The sequence below is a fragment of the Columba livia genome, chromosome 8, assembly GCF_036013475.1.
Source record: "Columba livia isolate bColLiv1 breed racing homer chromosome 8, bColLiv1.pat.W.v2, whole genome shotgun sequence".
Lineage (NCBI taxonomy): Eukaryota > Metazoa > Chordata > Aves > Columbiformes > Columbidae > Columba > Columba livia.
Genome location: NC_088609.1, coordinates 4,555,222 through 4,575,485, shown reverse-complemented (window position 1 = coordinate 4,575,485; position 20,264 = coordinate 4,555,222). Strand labels below are relative to the sequence as shown.

Here is a 20,264-nt window from a genome sequence, read left to right as displayed (position 1 = left end):
AGTGAGCCCTACGGGGGTACCAGGGCTCAGTCACGCCGGCCCAGCCCCCGGCTCACGTGGGCACCCATTTCGATGGCACTTTTGCTCGCTGACACACTCCATGTCCCCCATGGTGATCACTGTGTCTGGCTCACTGGCTGACATGCTCTCAGCTGTAACCCCACACTAGACCTCCCTGGCACACTCCCACTTGCATTCATGCATGCTGGTGTGCAACACGGCCATTGCCCCAACCCCACTAGGGGCGGGGTTCTAGGGAACCCCCAGCTCTTGTATCTACAACTCCCTGACTTGCTTGCAGTGTGGGCCAAGGTGTTGGGGCACCACTGCCCCACTCATGTTGTGGGAACAGGCAGCAGGGACCCCAGGCTTTGCGATCCACAGGCGCACACTTGCTCCTTCTCCTGCCGTGGGGCAGGGCGGGAGTGGACCTACGCAACCCACGGTCGCAGCGTGGGGCAGGACGCGGGACCCCAGCCACGATCCCCCGGCCGAAGGAGCAACGTCGGAGCGGGGCGGCCGCGGACACACGCCCGCCGGGGCAGCCCCACGAGAGGGGGCGTGGCTCGGGCGATCGGAGAGCCAATAGAAAGCGACGGCGGTGAATATCAATGTCAGCCGGGCCAATAGGGGCGCAGCCATGCTGTTAACAGCTTAGGGGCGCGGGGCGGCGCAGAGTAGCGCTGCCGCCGCGGGGAGCGGAGCGGTGCCGGGCTCCGCGCTCCCCCAGCCCGCCCCGGTTCCCCCGCCCGGGCCGCCATGGCGGCGGCCGTGGACGAGAGCACCCTACCTTCCATCTCCACCTTCGCCAACCTGATGCCGCTGGAGGAGCGGCCCGCCGATATGCTCCATGTAAGCACCGGGCACCAGGGAGGGGGCGGCAAGGGGGTTACGCGGCAGGGCGTCCCGGGCTGAGGCTCAGCCTGACTGGTGAGGGCGGCCCTCCTCCCGCCGTCGGAAGGCGCTTCGGGGGCGGTGCAGCCCGAGCGGTGCCGACCCGTCGGACGGGTTGGGGGAAGCCGCCGCCCCGAGCGGGAGGCGCGGAGCGCGGTGCCCGAGCGGCGGGCGCCGCCGCAGCCGTCGTCCCGCCGGTCCTGACGCCCCTCTTCCCGCAGAGGATGCTGCAGCAGGACGGCGCCGCCACTGTCAAGCGGGAGGAGGACGACTTGGGCAAGTTCGTGGACTTAGACTTCATCCTGGCACACACCAGCAGCGGCGGGCAGGGGCCGCCCGGTCCCAACTATCCCCTACCCGAGACGCCCGAGAGCTGCGGCACCACGTATGACAGCGACGGCTCCTACCCCACACCGGGCAAGTTCCCGGCGCCTTACCCCGAGGGCCAGGGCCACAGCTACGTGGCCGAGCTGCTCACCCCGGACCTGCCCGGCCACTGCGACCTGCAGCGAAGGGAGTACACGGAGCTGAGGGTGCCCGGCGGCCCCCCGCCCCACCACCCACCCCTGCACCCGGCACTGGCCCGGCCGATGCCTCTGGACCCCGCGCAGCCCTTCGGGCACCGCATCAAGAAGGAGCAGCCAGAGGAACGCGCCTGCATGCTGGGGCTGCCTGCCGCCGAGTACCTGGGGCCGGGCGGCAGCGAGCACAAGCCACGTGTGGCGCCGGGTCCCGGGCCGGGACCAATGCCGGGGCCACCGCTGCCCTACCCGGGTTTCACCCATGGCCGCCTGGGCCCCCCCGAGGAGCCGCTGCCAGGCACCGACCCCCACCTCCTGCCTGAGCTGCCACCGCACTACCCTGTGGCCTCACACCGCTACGCGCCCCACTTCGCTCCCCCGCAGCCGCCGCCGCAGTTTCATGGACACTTCAGTGTTTTCAGGGAGCCCCTGAAGGGGCCGGGGCCGGGCCCGGCGGGGTTGCCTGGGCTGCTGGTCACGCCGCCCAACTCCCCTGTGCTGGAGTATTTCCCGGCCGGGGCTCCCCCCGAGGACTGCAAGCCAAAGCGGGGCCGCCGCTCGTGGGCGCGCAAGCGGACGGCCACGCACAACTGTGAATACCCGGGCTGCGGCAAGACCTACACCAAGAGCTCCCACCTCAAGGCGCACATGCGGACCCACACGGGTAAGGGTGCGCCGCAGGCGGGTGGGCGGCCACGCTGGGGGGATGCGCGAAGGGTCCCGGGCAGGGGGAACTGGGGCACCCGGTGAGACCCGCGAGCCCTCTCCGGTGTGGTTCCTGAGGGTGTGAAAAGGCACCGGGAGCACACGGCGAAGACCTCCGTGGTCAGTCTGGGGGTGCACGGAGGGTCTTCGGGAGGGTGCTACCCAGAGAGACCCTGGAGTCGGCACGGGGCCGGACGGAGAGGTCCTGTATGGGGCAGGGTGCAAGGGGCGGGATATCTTCGGGAGTGCTCAAAAGGACCCCCGTGGTGGGGCCAGGTGGTGGCACACTGGGACCAGGGCGCATAACGAGACTACACCCCTGGGCCCAGGGATGCCTCAAGAGGCAGGGCCTTGGGAGGGGACAAATGGAGCAGGGAGACAGACTGGAGGTGTATGGTGAGACCCTGTGACAGAGCTGGAATGGGGAACATCGTGTGGTCCCACAGTAGGGACAGGCAGGGGAGCATCCGCAGTTTGAAGTGGGGTAGGGGCTGCTATGGGGCAGCTGTGTCCAGAGGACAGGCCCAATGCAGGCCACATGGGACAGGAGAGCACAGGGGAAAGGACAGGAAGATGGGGGATAAAACGAAGGGTGGGTTCAGGCAAAGGTGTGCAGGGGATGGGTACACAGTGGGGCCCCCTTCTAAGGGTGGCAGGCAGGGGTGCCCACATGAAAAGGTGGGAGTGCTGGACAGGGGAGCACAGGATTGAAGGCATAGCAAGGATGGGGACCTACAAGCCCACTGACACCCCCTCTCCTCTGCAGGTGAGAAGCCCTACCACTGCACCTGGGAAGGCTGTGGCTGGAAATTTGCCCGCTCTGATGAGCTGACCCGCCACTACCGCAAGCACACAGGGCACCGGCCCTTCCAGTGCCACCTCTGCGAGCGGGCTTTCTCCCGTTCCGACCACCTTGCCCTCCACATGAAGCGGCACATGTGAGCGGCAGACCATGGCCGGACTCAGTGTCCCTGGAGCCAGCTCACGGTGTAAATAGCATCAGGCTAAGGACGGCACTGGGGAGCAGCCCGGCTGCCCAGCCTTCTCTGCTTGTAGTTGATAACTAGTTTTCTCCTCCTGCCCCTGCTGTGAGAGCTGGGCTCAGCCGAGTGGTGAAGAAGGGCTGCTGTGGGGTGTAGATGGGGAGCAAAGCTGCAAGAAGTGTCTCCCAGGCACCACCACTCCGCTCCCCACACCTGGAGGGTCCCCCCCAGCCAGGTAGCTGGCAGTGGGGCAAAGCTGGTGCAGCAGGTGTCTGTCCCCAGAGCTCCTGCTTTTTTTTGGCATCAGCTTAAAACATACCTCCCCATCATCTTGGCACCCCCATGGCTCCAGGGACTGTAGTAGCTGGTTTTGGTCAGTGACCTGCAGCCACTGGGTGCATGGGTCATGGTCTTGGGAAGTGGGTTGCTGGTCTTCTTGGTTGTGGCCGTCAGAACAAACTTTCGGACCCAGAAGTCCAGGCTGGATGGGGCAAGAGTGGGACCTGACTGTGGCTGGTGGCTATAAAGGTTTGCAGGGTTGGCAGCACAGTGTCGCCTTGTACAGGGAGTGGGGATGTGCCCGTCACCAGCTTATGACCTTGCTGGTCAGTCTTGTCCTGGTCAGTCCCACAGTTTTCTGCTCGGGAGCCTAAAATGGCTCTCCTGGCTCTCATCTGCTTTCATTTGTCCTGTTCTTTCCCTCAGGATGACACCAGGTACTGCTGCAGCTGCCTTCCCCATGCTGCTTTTTTAAATTTAGTGTATAAAGGACAGTGAGTCCAGCTATGAATGCCCAGGTCTCTGCTATACTTGAAACTTTTGTGGAGGGGAAAAAAAAAAAGAGAAAACAAAAGAAAATGAGTCTTTTTATGTGCAGCTTCTGCAAAGCAAGTTGTAAATTAAACAAAGCAGTAATATATAATGTTTCTTTTTTTTAATATATTTTTTTTCTTCCAGCTGGGAACATAGATGAGTCTCGGCTTTGGGAAGTGCACTGTTCCCGTCTGTGTATATTGTTAATTAACATTTCTCTGCTTGGGCACGTTAGGTCTCTCGCACTCTGAAATGTTACTTTTCTTTATATGCAAACTGTTGAAATATTGTGATCTGCTGTATAATAAATAAACAAGATGTAAACATGAAAGAGCCAGGAGAGTTTACTTTAAAGCTTTCTTCTAGGAGGAGAGGGTGAGGCTGGGCTTGCTTGTCAGTAAATATTTACATCAATGTTCATTTCTGCTTAAGTTAGCTGCGGAGGATCGATGGGGAACGCCCAAGCCTCGGCATCTGAGCAGCATCTCCTGTGCAACAGCTCTTGAGTCACCCCACTTCCCTGTGCCTCAGTTTCCCTAATCTGCAGATGGGGCAATTGCGGCACTGGGATGGTGTGACTGGTCCTGCGGTGAGTCACTGCGGAGGAGAATGGCAGCCGAAACCATACTGGGAGCCTCGCTGGTCCCGTCTTCCTGAGTGGTCCCTTTCTGTTGTGCCCTGCAGTGGGAGCTCTGTGGCACCAGCCTTGCGGTCACAACCGGGAGGTTGGTGGCAGCCAGCTGGCCACGTGTGATGTCCCCGCTGTCTTCCTGGGGGTGGCCCAGCAGCTTGGTGGGGTTCAGGTGCTGAGGTTTCCCTGCGTTAATAGCTGGTGACTCAGCACAAGCGTGCTGGCAGGTCCCGAGCTCAGCAAGCAGGTCTGGCTCCATCCCTCCCTCCCACGGCTGATTACCTGTGATGCACGCATCCCTCTGAAGGCTGAGGCTTGTCCAGACCTGACACCGTGCTGGCAGTGCAGGGAGCATGCTGTACTATGTGCGCTGCCCTGACCCAGGGTGGTGGTGGCTTCCTCCTGTGCTTGCTGCCGCAACCCCAGGCGGCCGGCCAGGGCTGGGGGTTGCCCTGGGGTTCCTTGCCCTGCAAGCGGAAACGTAGCTGTGCTGTGAACATGGGCTGGGCAGGGCTGGTCCCACTCATTCCTGGTGTCCTGCTTGCAGCTGTGCAGTCAAGCTGGAAAAAGAGACAGGAATGGCAGAGTGGGACTGATGTATCCCTGAGGGGTGGCTGGTGTTTTGGGGCCAAGTTGAGTGCTCTGGGGCCAACACCTAACCTTGGGGTCTGCCCTGAGTGGGTATGAAAGTGTGAGTGTCTCCAGGCAGGGTGACAGCAGTTTGGGATGTCATGTCTTGCCTGTGGGCTCAGGCATGGGACCATGGCACTGTGTCCACAGGTGTCACAGATCCACCAGGCTCAGTCACTTGTCCTTTCCACAGCCACCTCCACCCTCCACTTGCCCCACTTTTTGAGAGGTGCCTGTGTGGGGGTGGCTGTGCTGGGACACAAGTGACCTGTGATGGGGGTACCACGGTGTCTTGGTCCTGGGACCTTCAGTACCCAAAGGTGACATTCTGATGCCAGTGTCGTGGCCGAAGCAAAACTGCTGCCTCTTCCCCAGAGACTTGTTCAAAACGTCCCATGGAGGGAGAGGGAAAGGTGTGGGCTGTTTGAATTAGCGATGAGTCAGGCTGGCAAAGCCAGATGGGGAGAGAGTGCGTGCCTGCGTGTTTGTGTGCGTATAAGTAATCTTTGGCTTTGTGTTTTTATTATGATTATTATTTTTATTTCCAGGGGAACGATGAATTTCTCCAACCATCCTGTCCCACTGGAAAGGCTGGCTCTGCTGTCCTGTCCTCCCTAAGCATCCTGGGAGCCAGTGTGCCGGTCCGCGGCTGTTTTGAGGTTCGGCTCTGAGATCAGAGCACAAACCAGTTCTTCCTCACCTTTCATCATCGCTGTGCTAGGGCGGGAGCGAGGCCCAGCTCTGGCTGCTGCTGCCTTACATGGAGGAGAGTGCAGGGAAAGGCACTTTGGCTCTTTCTCCGGGCAGAGCTGCTCCAGGTTCATGCCCCTGGGCTCAGGGCAAGGTGCTCCTTCAGGCATCTGATGGGGCACGGCAGTCTCAGGGACCAGCACGGTTGGGAACCTTGCCTGAGCGAGGAGTGGCTGTAGTGGAAATGGCAATTACACTTAATTTGTTGTTAATAAAAACACCCTCTTCCAATTGCCAGATACACTCTCTGTTGGAGAACACCATCCCGTCCCCAGCAAAACCTGCCCTGCAAAGTGAAGAGGGCAGCAGGAAAACACCCTCAGCAGCACTGAGGAAGGCAGGGCTGGGGCACAATCCCTGCCTGGGGGATTGTGCCCATGGTTGGCTGGAAAGTACTTTGCCCTGGCCTGACAGGGACCCAAAACACACCAGTCAACCATGTGGGACTCCCTTTTGCAGGAGGGCATGCTCTGGAGAAGCCAGGCTGGTGCCTGAAGAGCTGATTTCCCCATGTACGACCTCTGGGTCTATGGCTGGTCCAGCCTGGGGCAGGTCCCCATGTCCTGGATCACACTCTGGGCTGCCGCAAGGATGGTGCGGAGGGAAAGCTGGCTGGCAGAACAATGCAGACCCCACTCCAGGTCACATACCTCCACCAGCCTGGCCTCCCTTTACCCCGTTGGTCACCTCCTAGCAAAAAGGCCCCTGGGAGCTGTGGTGATGGACGATGCAGAGGTTCCTAAGCCCTCCCTTCAAACCTTATTGTGCAGCCCCTTGTCTTTGGGGTGCAGCCAAACTGGCACAGCGGAGAGACAAGCGGGAAAGGGAAGGAGCGAGGCATGGAGAAACAGCTCCCAGCAGAGAGGTGAGTCACGGCCACAGCGTGGCCTTGCACCCTGTAGTAACCTGCCAGCAGGAGCAGCGCCCTGGGGGTTTCATGGCTGGAGAGGGTGGCAAAGAACAGCCCAGGTGGGTTCCTGTCCTATGGGGATGACCCAGCTCATGGGGATCCCCCAGCTCATGGGGATCCCCCATGCTGCAGCCCACAGGACTGCCCCAGGGACGCAGGGCTGTGGGGAGAAGGGGAGGTTGCAGGTCTGGGAGGGCTCCTTGCCCAGAGTTGACCCTGGGGTTGCTGTGGTCCATGTGAACAGCAGAGAGCTGGAGATGGAACACAGGTACTGGAGGTGGGATGGAGGATCTAGGGGTGCTTGGAGGGGCTGACACAGACCTTTCCTTGCTGCAATGTGAGGTGGGAGCTTGGCTCCCCTGGGCCAAGGTGTCCCTGCTGAAGGATGCTCTCAGGGCTGGTGTCCCCTCTTCCAGTGGGACAGTGGAAAGTGTTCCATCCCTGACATGGGGAGAAGGTCCATCAGGCAGCCCCCACATCAGCATTACGTGGGGTGGGCCAGGCACCATGATAACGGGGCTGTGGCTGTGGTTGTCACCGCACCCTTAGGAAACATTTGGCTTCAGGCACCTGAACCCATGGGGAAGCGATAACTCCCCGGCTCGCTTGCCCTGCCGGGACCCACACCTGGCGCTATCATGCCTTAGTCACACACCGAGAGTTTTTCCACTGCTGGGCCCCAGATAACCTCCTCCCACCCCACTGGCCACAGTGTTTGCACTTGTCCTCCTCCGCTGGTGCCAGGCTGGGAGACACGCACACCTTGAGCCCTGGGCTGGAGGCACGCACACCTCTGGCCTGGGGCCACCTTCGGCCATGCCTGGCAGCCGGGGCATGGGGAAAGGGCACAAGTAGCATCGTTCTCCCAGGACTCTGGGTCGTGCGGGCTGCTGGCTGGGAGGGGACTAGTGGTGCCCTCCTGCCAGGCTAAATGTGGGGGGACTTCCCTCCCTTAGCTGATGAGTGGCAGTGAGGTCACCCAGGCTTGGTATCCTGTGCGCACAGGATAGCAGGAGGTGGGTGATGGGGTTGCAGTGGCAGGACAGTGATGCTGGCTGTGTTCCTGACCACTGCCAAAGTCATAGGGCACAGGAGCTCTGAGCCCTCTGCCATTGCTGGCTTTTCCCAACCCACTGCATCCCCTGGGCTCTCTCTGTGCCCAGGAAGACAAGACCCCCATGCTCTGGGGAGGTGACAGACCTGGGCACATGTCCCCATGCAGGACTCCCAAGGATGGACCAGGTGTGTGCAGGCTGACCAAAGACTCCAGCCGTGCCCCTTTGCTCTTTGAAGGCTGTGCAAGCTTCAGGATGCAGGGTCTGCTGCCCAGAAACAATATGCCTTGGGTGCCTTTGAAGGCAGTGCTAATTGCTGTGCTGCTGATCATGTTAGCAGAAGCACCCAGCTAATGTGTTTGGATTTCAGGTCCATACAGCTCCTGGTGGGACACAGCCCCACAGTGACACCCATGCTCAGAGGTGTGGGGGAGGTGGGCTGTGAATAATGAAGCTCAGCTGCCCACAATCTCCACCTTTCATGAGGTTAAAAAGCTGCTAACCTGGGAAGAGGGACTCAAAACATTCCACCGGCTTGGTTTGTTGAAGATGAGCTGATCACCCTGCACTGGAGCATGCCTTGGGCTGAGTCCTGCTGGGAGTTTGGGTTGAGCAAGTCAGACCTAAAAGCAGGGGATATCAAAACTCAAGGACACCAAATGGCCATCTGTCTCTGGATTTTATTTCAAGACTGGTTGTGCTTTCTGTAAGCGCTGGTTATCAACGTGAACAGGCTGTGAATGACCTACCAGTGAGGGGCGAAGAGTGAGGTCCTCTTTGGTCTTACAAAGCTCTCCCTGGAGCAGCAGTGCCAGGCAGGCAAAGCAGAGGTGACAGTGTCAGCAACGGCAGAAGGTGGCAGTGCTGGGAAAGCCCTGTCTCCCTCTACAGACCCACCTTGGGGAAGCATGGACAACACCTCTGGGCCAGCATGGCAAGGGAGGAAGGGAAGATGCTACAAAATATGAGAACTGGCCAAATGTGCTCATGAGGATAGGGCTTGGGTGGACATGGCAGAGCTGACAGCAAACAGACAGGACAGGAGAAACATGGGGACCGGCTCTGTCCTTGTGGGAGGATGGTAAAAGCCATTCCTGGCAGTGTGGGAAGGGACAGAAAAAGGGTTACATGGTTCCTGGGAACAACAGATGACACTCCAAGGATGTTACCAGCCCCTGTTGGGGCACACTGGCTCTGGCTGGGTCCTGCTACAGAGGTGACATGCTGGTCGGTGCAGAATGGTGGTAACTGGAGCACAACCTGGCTGGTGCTGAGGGGCTGTGTGCCAGAGCCATCCCCAGCACAGTGAGCTTCAGCTCATCTTGGGGCTGCTGCACAGAAGAGATCCCTTTGGGGCACCCCTCTCCCAGACTATGTGAGGTGGCTGGCACATCCCCATGGATCTCTGTGCTGAAACCTTCTGCTTCAGACAAGCCTCCACCAGGCAGGCTTGCTCCTGCCCCGTTGCAGTGGGAAGGTGGTTTCTCCAGGTCCCTCCTGGCCCCACACCGCTGTTTCCCCTCCCTTCCCCATTCCCACCTCTCTTTCCTCCTCCAGGGAAGAGGAAACAGGGGAGTCCTATTATTAAACCTTTCGCTCCTGGCCGCCGTGGCCTCAGGTAAGCTCTGCGGCTGTGGAGTGCTTCAGGAGGGTTTCCTTGCCAAGCGTGAAGGCGAGAGGTGTACACTTTGTAAAACGAAGCCAGGACGGGCAGCCCAAACGTGCCCCATGGTGCGGCGCCCGCCTGGCCGGTGGCCAGCTGGCACGGCTCGCTCGCTGCCGGCGGGAGAGGGTGCGACAGACAGAGCGAGCGCCTCGGCACCCAGCGAGGAGATGGGAAAACTCACGAGTTCTGCGAGGGTCTGGCCCCGAGACCATGGGCACAGCAGGGCACGGCCACTGAGCTGCCCTACGGCACCGTGCCATGGGGTGGGGGCAGCCCGCCTTCCCCAGCCCTGCCCCGCAGCCCCGGTGTCCCCGGCTGAGTGCAGCGACCCGCCACCAAGGCCCCAGTGAAGAGAAGCTGCCAAATTAATGTGTACTGTATTTAAGTTATGAAAGACATACTTGTCATTAACCAATTGATGTGAGACAAATGCTTTCCGACCACCTGCAAAATGAGGGGATATTTTTCAAGTTTTAGGTCCTTCTGCATGACAAGCGGGAGACAGAAGATTAAGTTACACATTGTTCAGAAGCAGAGAGCTTAGTTTATATTTAACTAATAGTTAATAGATGTATTTTAAGTAAGAAACTAAACAATTACAATTAACATTATTTCTTAGTATAGATGTATGGCAAAATTTTCAAAAATGGTAATGCATATGTAATAATTATGTGAATATAAGCAACGCAAGAGCATCCAGTCTTTGGAGCGCTTACAGAGGATGATCCCCAGTGCTCCCCAGCACTGATAAAGTAAATGACACTTAACAGTATAATTGCTGTTAAGTTTATTTCTCCATTTCACCAGGGGAATGGGAATCCCCAGCTCGTTGCTCCGGATAACCGGGGGAGCGAGTCTGGGAGCACCCTGGGAGGCTGCGGGTGCCCTGCAGCCCCCCACTCCCGCACACGACCCCCGGCTGAGCTGCGGGGGTGTCCCGGGCCAGGCTCGGAGACATCCGTCGAGCCCAGGCCGGCTACGGCTGTGCTGCCACCTCCTGGTGCGGGAGCGAGTTCCGCCTGCAGCGGGCTCTTCGCCCGGCGTGGGGAAGGATGTACGGCGGCCTCGGGCGGGTCTGGATGCCGCTGCAGGGGACGTAACTCCGGCGGCGCCGGTCCCGGGACAGCCGAGACCTGCTGGGAGTGGGGCGCGAACCGGTGACTCGCCATCCGCATCCCCGCTCATCCCGCGGTGTGACCCCCAAAGGGCTCCGGGCGCTTCCGGGCGCCTCTCGGCGGGAGCGGAAGTGGCGCTGCCCGGGCCGCTGTGGTGGCCGCACCGTCCCGGTGGCTGCGGAGCCGGCGCGGGTGAGTGGGCGCGGGAGCGGCTGGACGCGGGGCTGCGGGGTCCCCGCGGCGACACCTCGTCCCGACCGTCCTCCTGCGGGATTCCCGGGACCTCGCCGTGGGTCTGCGGGCCGCGGGCTTCGCCTGGGTGGCCCCCGGGACCGGCCGGGTACAAGGCCCCGTTGTTGGGCCTGAGGGGGGGGCGGTTTGTGGTGTGTGTGTATATGTCGGTATACGTGTGTGTATCCGTGTATGTATGTCCATATACGCGTGTGTATGTACACATGCGTGTTTGCGTGTGTACGGGACAGCCCCCGCGGGACGTGCACGTTAACCCCGGCCCCTGTTTCCCCCCAGAGCTGGAGGGGACGGACGGGTCGGCGGCGGGCGAGGCCCTTGGGCAGGCGGAGAGATGGCGACGGGGGCAGACGTGCGGGACATCCTGGAGCTCGGCGGCGTGGAGTCGGAGAACACAGGCACCATCAACAAAAAGGATATCATCAACTCGGATAAGGTGAACTGCCATGCCCTAAGGGGCCGCTGCTTGTTTTCGAAGCATTGACTGACCTTACGTGTGGTGTTTGGGGTGAATATTGGAAAAATGATGGAATAAAACATGTTCATACGTTGGTTTATTTTGGGGCTTCCTGGAGGGCCCCACTCCCGGGCTCCTGATGTTCTTAGTTAACTGTGCTGTGGCATGTGGGATGATATTTAAGCTGCAGCTGTGCAAGTGGTGTCCTGGTGAACTAGGCCTGGTCCCAGGACATTTTCAGCTATCTGTAAAAATTTCTGTTTTGTGGAGTAAGAAAGAAGTGTGTTTATCATAATGTGACATAGTCCTGGTTTAGAATGAAAAAAAGTTTTGTGACTTGTTTGAACAGTAGGATGTTTTCAAATCATGAGAGCGAGTAGTGCCTGTGTGGGGAAGGTGTGTGCCTGGGCTTTGGGAGAACTGGAACTGTTTCCTGTGGAATGCGGGCAAGCTATGTTAAGGATATATGCCGTCACATGCTATGTTCTGTGTGGTAATATGCTACAGTATGTTGTTGGCTTTTATATTTTAAATTTGGGCTATGTCTTGGCTTTCCCATGCTTTGCAAGATGTTGGGAAGGTCAATTCACAAGTAGTTATGAGATGAGGAGTTGCTTGGAAATGAGGTGGGGGAGCTGAAGTCCCCAGGAGCATGCCAGTACAAAGATGGTCTGATTTGAAGTAAAACCTGTGTGTTGTTTTTTCACAAAAGACCAACACACAACCACCCCATCTCTGAAAGTACTTCCTGAGTGTCTTGGCTTGCCTCCACTGGTGTGTTTGTCTCTGAAGAGAAGCGCTGTGGTTTCATGACTGCCTTGCTAGAGACAGAACACACAGTACAACTGGTGTAATGAGAAACTGATGTGCTTCGGTGATTCAAAGGTTGAAATGTTAAAATCGCAGTTTTTCAGCTGTGTTGCTGGGTAGTGTGGCTGGTGAGCAGCCTGTTGCCTGGATTCAGCCTGTGACTTTGTGCTGCCAAGTGTTTGGAGTTGCAAGTTCCTTGGTTTAGATGCGTTTGTCTGTTAGCTGGCAGAGACCTGAAGGAGAACTGGTGGCTGGCTGTTTCTCTTTTGCAGCAGAGAATAATATGGGTTTCTCATCAAATTTACCTGTCTAATGGAAAGAGAGAATAAGGGGTGGTGGAGTAAGAGGTTTAGGGAGGAGTGTAGGAGGCCGCTTGCAGCCGTGAGTGAAACGTTCTGGATGTCTACAAAGTACAGAGATGAAATGAAACCAAAGGTTTGCATGGAGAGAGCAAAATTGCTAATAACAGTAGAACACTTGCTCAGGAAATAGATCTGTTCTCAATTAGAAAAGGAACAGATTGATGTCTTTAAATCACAAGAGAACCATGAAGTACTTTCCAGTCCATTAGTGACTGAGAATATTAAAATAAAAATTACTGGGCATAAAAGCATTTAATTCAGCAGGACCAAGTAATTTGTTCTCAACTCCTAAAAGAGCTGTCTGCTGTGATCTCTGACCTGCTGATATTAACTTTTAATAAATCGGAGAACTTTGGGGGAATTCCAGAAGCGTGTGTTCAAACAGGGTGTGTGGTGACCTGGGGGTAACTGCCTTGCTTGGCCTTACGTTGCTCCTGGGCAAAGTGGTGGACACACCAGGAGAAAGGTGTTTGATTAGGAGTGAAAAAGTGCTAATGTAATGGATGTCTGTCGCAAAGTTTTATGGAAAGTAGTTGTAGTCCAAACTGATTTTTTTTTTTAATGGGGTTTTGAATTTGCTTGCTAAAGTTGACGGTATAGATTTAGCGCAATTTATGACACAGTGTTAGTTTTACTGCTGCAAAATATTAGGATTTAAAAGTTGGTAGTGATATGGTAAACAAGTACTTAAAAGTAGTGACATGGCTAGTAGTTACAAAAATGGTACAGTTACAAATGCTCTGGACTACTCAGTAAGCTTGGCCCACTTAAACAAAGCTTCCTTGTTAATGTGGCTGTTCCTGTATTTACCTGAACCCAAAGCCGATTACTTTATAAACTTGTATATGTGATATGAGGTGGAACATGTCTTAGAAACCACCAGTTCTGACAGGGGTGTAGGGACCAGATTGCATTGTCTGCACTGAATTCCTACTATGGAGAAACTATGTAAAAAGAAATTATTTCCTGCATAAATGGGAGAGCAGAGGCAGGAATGAGGGTTTGCTTCTGTATGTCCTCAAGTGGTTTTGACATGAGGCTACTGCAAGGGCTTGATCACAACTGGTAAAAACTGAAGTTGCTGCAGAACAAAGTGACAAAAACTAAGAGAGGGTGGGAAGACATTTCTTACTATCTTCTCGAAAAGGTAAAGAATCACTTAATTAACCACATTAATATCTTCACTTGAGGACAGTGCTTACTTAGTAAAAAAAGGCTTAGTGGCCTTAGGCCCCTGAAAACTACAGCCAGATGTTCGTTCGGCTTGGAATTGAAGTGTGTGTTATCAGCAACAGCAAGTGTCTGAGTACTGGGGAGTGCTATCACTGAGAGTGGGCACGTTTTGTCTGTCTGTGTCTTCCACCAGGAACAGGCACTTTTTCTTAGAGAAATTCAAGGTGTCTAAAACCAGATAAAAGTGAAAACCATCACGGGGCGCCAGATTATGTAGTTTAATGGTCCCTCAGGGACTGCTACTTCTGAATCTAAAATGCAATTCTTTTGTTTCAGAAAAAATCCAAGAAGTCTTCAGAGACGTTGACATTTAAGAGACCGGAAGGAATGCACCGAGAAGTTTATGCGCTTCTCTACTCTGACAAAAAGTAAGAGCTTGTGGTCATCTGTGCAGGTTGCGGGGGAGCCTGGGCTTTTGGTGGCAAGGCAGCATCCTCTGGAAACCATGGGCAGTCTCGCTTCCCAGGTTGATTCCCCTTTGTGTTTGGCCCGTGCTTGTGCCTTTCCCTCTTAGACACTCATGGACAGTGTCTATCTTCTCTCTTTTAAATTTGAGGGGTTTGCTCTGTGCAGGATGTGAATGAGGTACAGGGACAACAGTCTAGTGCACACAAGGCAGTGTTCTTACCCTTCTGTATGTAATTCTCTTTTAATCGCAATGGGGAATAGCACCTGCTTTTATTTCTGCTGCAGCCTGTAGTTAGCTTGTTATGGACTGTACCCTTGCTCCCTTGTCTCCTGCATAGTTTGCTTTCCAGATGGTTCTATTCAAACCCATCCATGCTGTGTATTCTGTCCTCTGATGTGGGAAGGATTACACTCTGGGAAGTGCAAAGCCTGCAATAAACCTTAAACTCAGTTTTTTCCACCCTAAACATTGTGGAGACAGATCCCACTCTGAGTCTGAAATCTCTTTGGGTTTGTGCTGGGCTCCTTCTTGCTTCTTGTCAGCTGGTGCTTTTCTCTGTCTCAGGGATGCACCTCCGCTGCTGCCAAGTGATACAACTCAGGGTTATCGAACAGTCAAAGCAAAACTGGGGTCCAAGAAAGTCCGGCCTTGGAAGTGGATGCCCTTCACCAACCCAGCGAGAAAAGATGGAGCGATGTTCTACCATTGGAGGAGAGCAGCAGAGGAAGGGAAGGACTACCCTTTTGCCAGGTTCAATAAAGTAAGTGGGAGCACTTTCAAACAAAAGTGTGTAAATTGCAGCTGGAAATATCCTTTGGTCAGCTTCTTGAATGTCCAGACAGGAAGTCAATTCTTTCAGCAAGTGAAGGCTGATTTAGATTTGGCAATTGCATTTTAAATTGCAGCGCGGCCTGTAGCCATGTGGTGACAGACTGTGATGTTCTCCAAGTCATTCAGGCTAAGTGGGCTCACTCAGTTTGCAGTCAGAGCTTCCTGGAGCTTCCTGTGTTTCAGATCTGCAGTCACTGATTTGGTAAGGAGGCACTCTCCCATCTAATTCCATTCCTAACAACATCCCCCCCCTGATTACAGGCTCTGGGTAGTAAAAGATACTCTATTCTTGATGAGACGTTAAGTCATAAGTCTTGTTATTTTGCCCAACATGAGAGAAATTGCTTGAGCTTCGTGGCCAAAAAGCTGTCTTGCAGCCTCTTGGCCAGATTCCAGAACAGATGCTGAATTGCGTTGCATTCCCTCTGAAACTGCTGCTGTGGTATCAGTGTGTTGCAGTACCCTGTTCTTTGCGTCTTTTATTAAATTGTCACAATGTGTTGTTGTAATCTCCTGTCTTTTGTCCCAGATGTGTCTGCTTTGAGTGATTGGGACTTTCATGTGTATGCACAAAGAAAACTACATCAGGATTTATATTTTGAAGTTAGGACTGCCAGAGTTAGGAAAGGAGAGAGTTAGGGTGCCTCCATAATGTAACTTCCTTCATGATGCAAATCTGAAGGGGAAAAAGACCTGTGTGTGCTAACACGATTCCACAAAAGCTCTGCTTGTGTGTAAGTGTATACAACGTCTTAAGTTTGTAATCCACAGAGCATCAGCTCTAACAAAGCCTGGCTTCCTGCAGAGTTAAGTGGTTGGTTGACCTTATATGTTAGAAGGCTCAAGCTCTGACTGATGCTTTTCCTCTTGCTGGGACATTGGTAAGAGCCTCCTGTGGTATCTCCTCTCTGATGTCTGGGGTGGAAGTCTGAAGCGTGACTCATTCAAAGCACCTACCTCTCTGTCTGAGTGAACCTTTGGGAGTGTAATTGTCTCTAAGACTTTACTGCTGTTACAGTTTTTGGCTGAGTTCAGCTGAGTTTATCAGAGGGGACCACACATGGGTTGTAATTATATGATTCTTCTTTCCTTAACTTTATCATGTACTGTGAATTGACAGACAGAAGAGCCTTCAGCAAGGCTGCAACCTTTAGATTAGTGGTGCAGAGTGCTGCCATCTGCACATGTACGATGACGTAATATTAGGAGTAAGTTGTTACCCTTGTGGATCTGTGGTTGAGAGGCTAGTTTTGCACCGATGAGTAGTTTTGCAGATATTTGCTATGTCAGAGGAATTTTATTTACTTTTCCAGACTCTTCTGAGGCTTCCTTCTCACATACTTGATACCTCTACCCGAATCCCTTACTCCCATTGGCACAAGTCCATTTTCATGTGGTTTGTCCTGCTGGTTACTGGAGCTCTTTAACCTGTCTCCCGCATCACTGCCCGGTTGCTTTGCCTTTTCCCTCTGCTCCCAGTCTCCCCCACAAATCCCTCCTCTTTGTGAAATCCAAAATGTAAACTTTGATTTAACAGTGTACACTGAGCCTTGATCCCCGGTGTGAAATAGGAATATAAAAGCAGCTTCACTGGTGTCAGAGCAAAAGTCTGTCTCAGCTCATGTTCTGTTTCTGGCTACCATTAGCAAAGGCTTAGAGAAAGAGCATCAGAACGGGGCAAATATAGATAATTTTTTCTTAGTTTCTGCTGGCCTTTGACTTAAGGATTTCTTAACTTGGAATTTGCGTTTAATAATTCTTGCTGGGTACGTTCAGGGCAGAAAGCTGTTTCGTGAATATCCCAGTGAGTTGTGCGGGTTCATTTTGTATGGTGTGCAAATGTGCTTTCTTCTGTTCATTGTCAGCTGTTGCTTTGGTGTTTCATGTGGTGCCTCTGAGATCTTGTGTTACATGATGTAGTAAATTGTCCTTGCTATGTACTGTGTTTTCCATAATTTGACATACATCTGCCCTTCCACGCCCTGTGTCACCCTTGTTCTCAAATATCCTTTATTTTGAAATGGGTGGACTAGGGATTTGTATTTCACTTACAGAAGCATCGCCCATTTGTACACTGGCTGTGTGTCTTTTTTTTTTCCCTCATCATTTTTAATCTTTAGTTTGTCTTTTCACCAGTGCTGGACATTGTACTGATATTTTCACAGAACTGTTTTATGTCTCCAGAATCTTTCCTGAGCAGTTTCATCTAATTTAATACCCATCACTGTGTGAGTTTGTAGAATGAGATATAGGACTGAAAGGGGTTTTCTGGGCTGTTGAATCATTCTCTTGGTTCTTTCAGATCCTGAAGCAGCCAGTCCCTTTCATAAACTGATCAAGTTGCTTTTGAAAAGCACTTGGATTTTCCTGCCCCTGTGCTTCCTTGGAAAGCTGTTCCAGGCTGTCTCTGCTCCGTTTCTCATTTCCAGGTTAAATTTTCCATGTTAAATTGGCATTTATGTGCAAGCCAATTTCTTTGTCCTTATTTCAGTTGTTCTTTTCTTCCTTTGGTTATTCCTTTCATTCCACCTAGCATACTTGAAGCTTGCAGTCAGATTCCCTTTCAGACTTCCTTTGCCAGGCTCCTTTTTTTTCCAATCTGCTGTGGGAAGACAAGCTCCCCACCCCATTACTCATCCTTGTTGCTCTTCTCTGTACTTGTTCCATTTCAGTTCATCTTTCCTGAACATGGGTCAGTAGAGTTATAGTTGGCATCCCCAGCGAGGTCTTGTGGTGCAGCTGAAACCCTGCCAGTTTCTGCTGGAAATCCCTCTCTGGGGGTCATATTTGCATTTTCTGGGCTGTGTTGTACTTGAACTTATAGCCACCCCATGGTGGCTCAGGCTTCCCATCTGATGAATTCTCACCTTGTCATTTCTCAGCAGTTTGCACCTGAGCAGCCATGAAAGCAGCTGAGGAAGTGTTTGGGGGAGTGCTCTTTGCTCTTGTCTCATTCTGTTCTCTGACATGACATCTGCCGCCTTCCCTTCCATCCTCTGCAGAGGGCCCTGTTGGCTCTTTTTATATATGTAAGCTACTCTAGATTTTTTAAAATTTTTTTGTGCCCTACATAGGGCATCGTTACGGTGCCTGATAGGCTGGTGCTTCTGGTGGAAGTGGTACTTAAAGGTTGAGGTGCAGTATGTCCCCAGGAGATACGCTTCACCTTTATGCTTCTTTATCTCAGTGATGGACAAAAGGCAGGAGACCTAAAGAGGCTCTGGTTTGGAGGCTCAGAAACGCTCCTCTGGTCTGTATGGCGTTTATGAGAATTACATTTCTGGAGGATGTATAGGTGCTGAAGCACGTGTGCTGCTTACACACGCACCGTTTTCCTGTGGAGGCAGGACCTTCTCAGGCTGAGCAAATTTCAGTAGTGAAAGGGTGTAAAGGAGGAAAGCACGGGCTTGTTTGCACTTTTGCTTTACCATGTGCTAGGACTTCCCCTAATACAGTAAGTATTTTTACTTTTTCTTTAGTATTCATGTGACACTCACGTCCTGATCAGAGCCCTTGCAGAGCAATTCCAAACTGGGGACAGTGGAGTGAGTTTGGCCTTTTAGGCACCTGCAACAGTCTGAGAGTTGGACTGTCATGTGGGTCTCTGGCTCTGCTGGAGAAAGGGTGGATGAGGAAGGGAGGGACAAAGTTGTTTGCCAAGTTTGTGACCCTCAGTTATACAGCAGCCAGCCTTTCAGATCTTCACAGCAGTGTCTGCAGCAAACATGAAACAGCTGGGTTGTGTATCAAAGCAGGAGGTGTGCTAAAGGCTTCTTGCCTTTCCTGTTCATCCTGTATAAGAGATCATGTCCCAGTCCAAGTAAAGAGTTGACTGTCAGAGCAGTTTATGTCAACTTACAGGTGCTGCTGCATGGGAGGAATGCAGGGAGGTTGTCAGAACCTTGCTTTCACTATCAAGTCAGCTTGATGATTTTGAAACCTATTGTCAGGATCTACGTTGTTGACCTCTGTGTCAGCCACCTGAAATAGGTTTCAGCCTCCCAGGCGGTAGTTCCTGGGAGGCTCCCCAGAATGTCATGTCTGTGGCCCTAAGACCACATGTTGCTCCTTATCAAGTCCTTTACCTGCTCTGCTGTTTCTGCCAGGACCCATTGCTCAGGGTCCTGGCAGCTGCCTCTTGCCAGTGCGCTGCTCTTGTTCTTGGCTCAAGTATCTCAGCCCCTACCAGCTGGCACTGAGAAGGACGATGCTGCAAGAGCTACTGTGTTTTTCTTGTCTCTACATAGACAGTGCAGGTGCCTGTCTACTCGGAGCAGGAGTACCAGATGTATCTGCATGATGATGCGTGGACCAAAGCTGAGACAGACCACCTCTTTGACCTGGCTCGGCGTTTTGATCTGCGCTTTGTGGTGATTCATGACCGCTATGATCACCAGCAGTTCAAGGTGAGTCCCAGAGGCCAAGGTGCTGCTAGCAACCTGCTGCTATGGCATGTGCAGGGCTTGCTGTGCTGCAAATACCTAATTACCCTTTATATCAACTTAATTAGGGAAAAATAATGAATTATTGGCAGCAAGGACTATTGAATTTCCAGCACAGGGCATTGCTGCTCGCTTTGTTTGTAATTAAATCCACTGTGACTTGTGCTTATTCCCTGTTGTGTTTTATTAGAAAGTTAGGTTTGTCCCTGCCAGGAGAATAACTTGTTTCTCAAAGATAAGGCAGCTGGGGAGTTTGTTTAGCTGAGCATGATGGGCCTTGGGAGGAAGATCTCTTAATGGTCCCTGGGGATACAGATTTTTCCCTAATGCTGCTCCTGACTTGTCATCTGACCTGGTGCAGGTTTCTGTCCTTTCTGCTGGGAAGCAGGGACCATCAGTGGTCTGAAGATGTGACCCTGATGTCGTGATCTTAAATCTCCTGTAACTGCTGGTTCCGTGCCTCCTGGTGAAACAGGGGAGTGATGTGACTCCTACAGAACATCTCCAAATGCTGGGGGTTTTTGTTGCCCTCTGAAAGGCTCATGTGAAGAGCCTGTAGCAAAGTGGAATAACAGGAGTCTGCCCAGCTGGGCAGCCCAAACACCTTTGGTGCTTGGAGTGAGGGAACACAGCTCAGACTGTGTGTAACAATGGGCAGTTGATACCTTCTTGGTTGTGGCTTGAATAGCCATTGTCTGGAGCAGCTCAGAGGATATCTCCAGTACATTTGTCACAGTTTCCTGTTCACAGTTTTTTTTCCTCTCAAGACAACTCTCCTTGTATCCTTTTATCTGGGAG

General features: G+C 53.4%; 2 protein-coding genes across 3 annotated transcripts in view; both read left to right on the top strand.

Annotated features, from left to right (window-relative positions):
- The first annotated feature begins 349 nt into the window (after positions 1-349).
- On the top strand, positions 350-4,247 carry LOC102091607 (KLF transcription factor 17). The gene is made up of 3 exons (XM_065071613.1): positions 350-852; positions 1,116-2,079; positions 2,887-4,247. The coding sequence occupies exons 1-3, from the start codon at positions 760-762 to the stop codon at positions 3,060-3,062; spliced, it is 1,233 nt and encodes a 410-aa protein (XP_064927685.1). The 5' UTR covers positions 350-759; the 3' UTR covers positions 3,063-4,247.
- Positions 4,248-10,410: 6,163 nt separating this feature from the next.
- DMAP1 (DNA methyltransferase 1 associated protein 1) overlaps positions 10,411-20,264 on the top strand; it is a 30,039-nt gene continuing 20,185 nt past the window's right edge. The window contains exons 1-5 of one of the 2 annotated variants that reach the window (XM_065071612.1): positions 10,411-10,865; positions 11,202-11,358; positions 14,061-14,152; positions 14,758-14,953; positions 19,272-19,430. In XM_065071612.1, coding sequence (XP_064927684.1) covers positions 11,257-11,358; positions 14,061-14,152; positions 14,758-14,953; positions 19,272-19,430 — 549 coding nt within the window. In that variant the 5' untranslated portion in view covers positions 10,411-10,865; positions 11,202-11,256. Of the gene's footprint in view, positions 10,866-10,885; positions 11,014-11,201; positions 11,359-14,060; positions 14,153-14,757; positions 14,954-19,271; positions 19,431-20,264 lie in introns of those variants that run through there. The other variant, XM_021285659.2, reaches the window with a different exon arrangement.

Coding starts and splice junctions, on each gene's coding strand:
- LOC102091607 (XM_065071613.1), top strand. CDS start 760: ATGGCGGCGGCCGTGGACGAGAGCACCCTACCTTCCATCTCCACCTTC. Junction 853..1,115: donor GGCCCGCCGATATGCTCCAT/GTAAGCACCGGG, acceptor CTCTTCCCGCAG/AGGATGCTGCAGCAGGACGG. Junction 2,080..2,886: donor GCACATGCGGACCCACACGG/GTAAGGGTGCGC, acceptor TCTCCTCTGCAG/GTGAGAAGCCCTACCACTGC.